We start from the raw sequence: 8505 nt of genomic DNA on the forward strand, positions 1-8505 counted from the left end.
TAGGATGTGGACATCTTTGGGGGGGCCATCATTCTGTTTACCACAAATGTCCTCATCATGTTCTTCTGATAGGACTTCTTATCAATTTCCTTTTTAGCCTATAAGATTCATGGAGACAATATCTGTATCTACAGACCTATTGCAGTATTGGGTGCATGGCGGTCGTGAGTTGGTAAATGTTTAACAGGTTCTCCAAGAGAAAAAGGCCTTGATTTGTGGCATTTGCAACTTCTGTGATTTAAATACTTTTATCATGGACAATTTCAAGTTCATGACTTCACTGAATGTGGAACTGGGAAAATATACATATTTGCACACCACCTGATAGAGATAATGAATCAGGAGTATTCAATCTTTTGGCTTCCATGGACCACATTGGAAGAGGAAGAATTGTCTTGGGCCACATATTATATACACTAACACTAATGACAGCCAATGAGCTAAAAACAAAAAACAAAAAGCAAATCACAAAACAATCTTATAATGTTTTCAGAAAGTTTACAAATTTGTGTTGGGCTGCATTCAAAGCCGTCCTGGGCCACATGTGGCCTCTGGGTTGCGGGATGGACAAGTTTATAATAAATAATCCCAAGGGCATAGATATTAGTGAAATGAAGTAAAATCATTAGGGTGTGTTGAGTTTTGAGAGTTACTTTTGTTTTTGTTTTAATCTAATTTATGTAATTGTAACTATATATATATGTACATAAATTATTTTTAAAAAGGCTCTGTTTAACAAACAGCTTACAAACATCCTGAAAATGTAACAATCAGCTCTCACGATTGGCTCCAGCATACCATTACATGGTAGGTATATATTAATAACAACTATGTGTTGGATGGGTGAATGAGTTAATATATCTAATGACAGTATATTAAAATGTATTTGTTAATCTTCTGACTTTTTTTCTTTTCTTTTTAAAAAAAGTTAATCTTTTCTGAAACAGTGCTAAATTTAAAAATAGTATTTGAGCATTACCTTTACTGTGTTCACAGGGCGTGACAAAACATTTTAAAGAAGTAAGATTTTGTTCTGAATTATTATCTTTTATTTCCTTTAATGCTTTGGCTATGGTCAGCCTTGAGGAAATTTGTTGATTTAGGAGAGATTCAAGACACTTAACTACTTTACATGAAATGTACACTAGTAGGTTAAATATGAAACAAACCTTATGAATACACTATTATTTTGATTTGGGAATTGTTCCACACTCGAATGATAATGTATAAATCTCTACCACATTACGGTCAAGTATTAAGATGCGATCTTTGAAATTTGAAATTGAAAAACCTCCTGATAACTTTTATTTATATGCATAATAATAAATAAAACAATGTTTAGAAAATATGGAAAGAGAACATTCTATATTTGAGCACTTAAAGTATTTTAACCTAGCACTCTCCATAGTTTTTTTTTTTAGTGAAAACACCCAACTACTATGTTTGACAACTTTTCTGTCTATTTTAAACCTTCCCATCAGATCCAAACCACAATAAAGCTTTGTAAGTCACATAAGCTTGACAGTATTAAGTCTTTTAGATATTATTCAGAATTAAAAATGTGAATTCCAGGGCACACACAAAAAACGAAAAGTTCCAAAGTAAGATGACACACAATAGTAGGATAATCAGTGATAAAATATTTGCTGAGAAAGTTCCACAACCAAGTGGAATATACACATGTGGGGAAATCAGAAATAAAATAATTGGCTAGAAAGCTTTTTAGTATATAATACCTTTTTAGTATTCTAAAGTCAATGAGGCTTTTCTTAGTTGCTAATAAAATAAAACATTGGCAAAGGAGTTAACAGTTTTCAATGAAGGGTAGGAGTATATATCTAAGCACGTGTGGGTCACAGTTGCTAAATGCAGATACTATGGGAAAAAAAAGCTAGTAGAGGGAAGAGGATTTCACAGAAAGGGCAATCAATCTGTCAAATTACCTTTGCTAAATTCATAAGAAATATAAGACAAATGGAATGAATATATATACCTGTTATTCTAAATAAAACAATCTGATTTTCCTGGGGTATATGAGTTGACAAATGTAAGATTTTTTCATTAACTTATATGAAACAAAGTAAATAAACATATTGAGTTTACACTACCATGGCTTGAAAGCATAAAATCTATGCAAAAATTGTTGGAACCACACTTAATAATTTTGATTGGGGTCAAGATTCAGAGCCATGTCAGTGAAGATTGTTTCTGACAGCCATAGTACAAGAACTAGCCTTCCCAGGCAGCACTGATTTCATGATTTACTTACACACTTCCTGTGGTGGAGCTGCTATCAGTGAGAAAAGACCCATTAGTCCTTTCCATCTGTGCCAGTCTGAAAAATAAAAATAAGGAGATTAGACAACGTGGCCACATAGGACACGGTCAATTGGATGTACATCCTTAATCATTTTTAAATTGTCAAAATTCTGACAAAACATAGAAAGATCCAAATCTCCTAACACAATTGTAAAACTAAAACATTTCATGTTGAGCTACCTTTCTATAACCACTGCCTTAATGCCTGTAGGCCTTTATCTTATGCTATGATGTAAAGTCTCCTAACTGACCTAATCTTCTAATTGAGCTCCCAGACCTAGGCTCTCCTTAACCCTCTAGTTGGTCTACATCGAAGTGAGGGTGACATTCTCAAACAAATAAAATGATGTTCTTCTCATAATAAACACTCTTCATGACTTCCTTTTAACTAAGGACATGATCCAACTCCTTAGTGGCTGAGTTTTTCATTATCAGACCTCAACTTTGTTTCTCCACTTTCTCACCTATTTCCCTTTCCCTCACCTGCAGTTCAGTAAACAAACCATGCTCTTTCCCAGCTCAATGCTTTTGAGTATATTATTCCATCAGCCCAAGACTTTCCCCTAGAAATTCTAGTTGGTCTAGACCCAGTTCAACTGTTACCAATTTTATGATGCTTGAATTAACCTTTCTAGGCATAGCTAGTTACCAGAACCACAGACACCCAGTATATACCACTTTTCTGAAAGTTTGTGCACACCATCAAGACCAGCCTACATATTATACTATTTAGAGACTCTAAAATAAACCGCATCCTAAAGCATTACCATAAATTTAATTATATATTATAATTCATATGTGAACCATCTCCTGAGAATACCTGCAATCCCACTTTCATTCACTGAAACTAGGTTACAGTATCTAAATTCTGTTTGTACAGTGTTTGGATTCTCTTTAGCTGGAGAATCACATCCTATTTAGATTTACTTTTCATAGAATACATAGCAGGTGTTTGGTGAAGTACAAATTGCATCACGAAAATACAAGAGCCCAAATTCCAAATATACTGGAATCATAACTCCCGCAAAACTGCATTCCTTAAATCAAGGTATATTAATGATATTAGATTAATTAGAAATAGATACATTCTGGGTGGCAGTGCAGTGGAGGGCTCTGATCAAAGTTTCTTACCGTGTAGCATATTGTTCTATTCTTGAATGGGTATCATCATGAAACAGTTGAGGAGATTGTGAGGGGCTTTAAAGGAAAAAAACAAAGCAACAATTTTATGCCCAAGTATTGATAGATGTTACGATTAGAAATGTTAGGTTACTGAAGTAATGAATTTGCCATGCAAACAAACCACTAGGATTGTTACCCAGAACACAGAAGTATTATTTTAGACCAAGAGTTGAGTAAGACCCCCATGCTAATACCACTGATCAGAACACCTCTCCTGCACATGGACTCTGAATACTCACTCATAGTGCTCTGGCCACATACTGATGAGTGTGATAGGACTGCAAAGAGGGGAGAGGGAGACAAAAGTCACAGAACAAACACTTTAGAGCAATTTAAGACAAAAGCACTGGGGGTGTGGGGAGATTCTCAATTATCTTCCGCTCATATATGTGGTTGCCCTGAGAGCCACTATGGGGAAATCAAAAGTAACAGAAGTAACAGTGTGTTCTAGAGGAGTCACTGTGTATTCAAGAGTCTGCAGGGGCCTTTTCACAGATATTACAGGATATTTGTTACAGGATAGCAAATACATCTTTAAACAGTCATACTGGGGAAAAAACCAGAATGCTCGAAAATAACTCAAAATTATAGAATAATTTTAAAGATAATATTCTATATTATACCAAGGGGGGATGCAATCATATTTTTGTTTTTCCTAGAGAAGAAACTTGGTTAGAAACATGAAGTTAAAAATGAAACACTACATTATATGTTGATGGCAGAGGTACAATAAAATTAGATTTTTCTGTTCTTCATCTAATTTTAAATGTAAACATTCAAACCCAGATGTATCCAAAGTACCTCAACTCACAGATCCCTTGAACAAACAGGCAACCTAGATACCACCCCTAGACCCCACCAAAAATGTCACATCATAAATAACACTGAAGGCAACTTCCTGAGATCATGATACATTTTCTACAAAACAATGTTTTTTAGAAGTTTAAACTATGAATTGATACAAGAAAATTTGTTCTGCTTGACTCAGGGGCTTGTGTCTGGAGCCAGATCATTCGGTGTCACTCTTAATGCTGGGGATGTCGCATACTGCCTAGGAATTCCCAAGTCTCCATGAAACACTTTCAAAAACAAGTGATCCTAATCAAAAGCTAGTTCCAACTCTAGCGTTCTGAGGAGGAAGGAGAGTAAATGAATGCAGAAAATGTAAAGTACAATGGAAATTATCTATTTAATTAAACAAAGTCTGCAAAAGCTAATAGTGATTGAAACAAAATTATTCCAAAACTTCTTGATTCTCCTATTTCCATTATACACATCTACTTAGGAAAAGAAAGTAGGTGTGTATAATGCCTACTTTTCTCTTCATCTCCTATAGTGAAGTGCAGGTTGATGTCTGCACAGCAAAGACTTTTGAACGTTATCTTATTGGGATGAAAAACTAAGACTCTTGAGATCTATTTTCAGAATCAGGCATTTATCCACATGATTTACCAGAATATCTATACTGTCAGTAAACTTAATTTATAGATGTGCAAAATAGATACAATAACAATAAAACAACATAGTATTAGTCAATACTGCTTCCACGTCACTGCTCTTCATTAACCCTGAAATATGTTAAATGTCAGGTGAATGATATGCTATATACTTTCTAAAAACAGTAACTGCTAAAGAGATTATTTCTAAAATTCAAATGTAGCAAAACATATGCCATGAACTTCAAATAGAAGAAAAGTGTATATATTTTTCATCTTAATCAACCTTGGAAAAGCTCTATCAAATTATTTGACTGGTTCTTGTGAACTTAATCCAGTTAGCACAAAAGTGATCCATGACCTAAGATGAGAATAGCCAGGGTAGAGAGCCGAACTAAAGGGTTTCTCAAGTTTCGTTATATAGTTGAAAATTTTCTAAAACAAGAAATAAAGATTAAAAAAAACCCTTGGGCTTCATTGACTTCAGAGAATTTTGATTTGTAGAAAAAAAGATTAAATGATAAGCTTTTTCATTTGATTTTGAAAGGGGAAAATAAGAAACTGCATAGATAGAACCTATCATTAAAAGGGCTTGGAAATAAGACCAATGTGTGTGTTAGCCCAGGCTTCAGAATGCAGCCGATCTCTGCTCTCCAGCATGGGGGCTGAACAGGTGATTTTTGTCAATCACACACTGATATTCCAGAAATCAGACTCTACTACAAATATTTAGATATTATATGAAATGTAACGCAGGCCAGGCTTGGTGGCTTGTGCCTGTAATCCTAGCACTTTGGGAAGCTGAGGCAAGAGGATCATTTAGTATCATGTAAAATGCAACCCAGGCCAGGCTCGGTGGCTTATACCTATAATCTCAGCACTTTGGAAGGCTGAGGTGGGAGGATCGCTTGAGCCCAGGTGTCTGAGGCCAGCCTTGGTAACATAATGAGACCCCATCTCCACAAAAAGTAAAACACATTAGCTGTGCGTGGTGTCATGATGCCTATAGTCCCAGCTTCTAGGGAGGATGAAAATTTTATCCAGAAGTTTAATCTACAAACTGATACGAGAAAACTTGTTCTGCTTGACTCACAGCCTTGTGTTTGGAGACAGATCATTCAGTGTCAACCTTAATGCTGGGGGGACACCCCCACAACTTCACACACTGCCTAGGAATTCCCAATCTTAATGCTGGGGGGATACCCCCACACCTTCACACACTGCCTAGGAATTCCCAGGGAGGAACGCTTGAGCCTGGGAGGTCGAGGCTGCAATGAGATAGTAAGCTGTGATTGTGCCACTGGGAAACAAAACTGGACCCCGTTTCAAACAAAACAAAACAAACAAACAAACAAAAATATATATATATACACACACTATTATATTAATATATATACACACATATATACATTTGTATATATACATAAACATATATGTAAGTACGTGTGTGTGTGTCTATATACATATATAATAGTTTTATATATAAAACCCAGACTTTGAAGAACTTAGTGACCATTTTAGTGCCTTAAATTGTCAGTAGACTCTTCCTTGTTCTTTGTCTTCTGTCTTCTTCAATCCATTTGCCCCAGAGCAGGGTAAGTGGGATCCCTGCTGCTTTTACTTAAAGACCCCCAGTGACTCCCCATTGCTCTTAGAATAAACTCCAAACACCTTGGCATGGCTTAGAAGGCTCTTCATTATATAGTTCCATTTTCTCTCTCCACTGCCATTTCTTGCCACTGTTGCTAGTTTTCCACCCCCATTTCTGAAATTATCTTGCCTCCAAGCTTTTGAAAATGCTTCCTTAGAACAGAAACTGTCCCTCTCCACCTCCCACACCAAACACGCAACCCTTAGCCCTATTAATCTTTCAGGTCTCAACTTAGCCGTCATACTTCCTCCCAGTCGGGTGTTAACTACAACCATAGTGAAACTTACATTGTATTTGGTTCTTGCTATAGCAAAGACTTAAAAAAAAATCTTTAAACTCATTTACTCCCCTTTAACCAATACCAGGGAGAGGTGTCTATTTTACTTTTTTTAATCTTTAGGGAAATCAATCTATCTCTTAAGCCAATAATAATTCTCACAAATCTTGAATTACTTTTGTTACTATTTTAGTTTGTTCCTCAGGTTTATTTTCAATGGAGTATTCTTTAATCAAACTCTACTCATTTATTGATTTATTTTCTGAAAAGTTTTGCATAATTATAAAATTAATTGAATAAACCTTAGCATGGATTTGTTTACGCCCTTTTAGTAATAACTCATTTTCCCCATAAATCCCCTCCTCCATGTATGCATGGGCAATTACTGGGCAGAGGATAAAACGTTATATTTTGCAAGGATGAAAAAGAAAGAAGTGAAAGAAAATTCTAATTAGCTTCATAAATAACTTTAACACATTTGCCACTTTGCTGGTTTTTCTCCAATGTTCTCCTCCCACAAATAGGAGAATAAACAAAATCAAACTTTTTTATTACCCACTCACATAAATTGTGACACCAGAAGATTAAGCGGTCCTGTACTAGAAAGGGCTCAGCTGAAAAGTGAACTATATCAAATCCCGAGAGCTCGGTCTAAGATTAAAAAAAGAAAACCTGCCCACTACATCCAGTAGTTCATAAATCTTTCCAATAAGGATCTTGGGGCATCTGATGCAAGCTCACACTCCTTCCTTTTTCCTCTTGTTTCCTCTCACTAAAAATGCTTATAAATTCATTTTCAGTTGAATGAATTGAGGTGAGTCATTTTCAGAATTATACCCCAAAATCACAGTACAAAATTATTTGGCATGCTTTTCTGTTAATTTTTACCTAATAGAGTCACTCAGAATAGGATGACTGATGCCAGTGATTATTTTGACATTGAAAGGCAAATTAAAAATGTTTTAAAGGAGTATAAAATACACATCTATCTGCATGATTCCTGTGAAGGGTGTAGGTATTTGGGATGCAAAATGTCAACGGTTTAGCAAAAGATTAAAAGGCACACCACTTAGTTCAAACCTATCAAATTATCCCATAAATTAAAGCACCAAGTAATAATTTTGTGCCTCAGAATTATCCATTCCAAAGGTTAATTGGATGGGAGACAAAAAAGGTACAATTTTGTCTTTATCCTAAGGCGTCAGCACAGTTAAAACATATATTAGCTACTAAGACAAATAAGAATCTACTAACACACAGGCTTTTGAAGGAAAGGATAAAAGCATACCCACAAATCAAAAAGAGGACCAAAAGTCTACTGTTCCTGAATGTATTCGAATAGCTCTCTTTAAATTGAAATTGCTTTATTAAAATCTTTTCTAGGGGCCGGGCGTGGTGGCTCACGCCTGTAATCCCAGCACTTTGGGAGGCCAAGACCGGAGGATCACAAGGTCAGGAAATCGAGACCATCTTGGCTAACACGGTGAAACTCGGTCTCTACTAAAAAAACAAAAAATTAGCCGGGCCTGGTGGCGGGCGCCTGTAGTCCCAGCTTCTCGGGAGGCTAAGGCAGGAGAATGGCCTGAACCCGGGAGGCGGAGCTTGCAGTGAGCCGAGATTGCGCCACTGCACTCCAGCCT

General features: G+C 36.0%; 1 protein-coding gene across 1 annotated transcript in view; it reads right to left on the reverse strand.

Moving 5' to 3' along the window:
* LOC105539271 (utrophin-like) overlaps positions 1-8505 on the reverse strand; it is a gene marked incomplete at its 5' end in the record, with an annotated part of 64657 nt that overhangs the window by 22875 nt on the left and 33277 nt on the right. Inside the window, 3 exons of the mRNA XM_011979456.1 lie at positions 2270-2335; positions 3451-3516; positions 3741-3779. Coding sequence (XP_011834846.1) covers positions 2270-2335; positions 3451-3516; positions 3741-3779 — 171 coding nt within the window. The remainder of the gene's footprint in view (positions 1-2269; positions 2336-3450; positions 3517-3740; positions 3780-8505) is intronic.

The sequence above is a fragment of the Mandrillus leucophaeus genome, unplaced genomic scaffold (assembly GCF_000951045.1).
Source record: "Mandrillus leucophaeus isolate KB7577 unplaced genomic scaffold, Mleu.le_1.0 Scaffold2016, whole genome shotgun sequence".
Taxonomy (NCBI): domain Eukaryota; kingdom Metazoa; phylum Chordata; class Mammalia; order Primates; family Cercopithecidae; genus Mandrillus; species Mandrillus leucophaeus.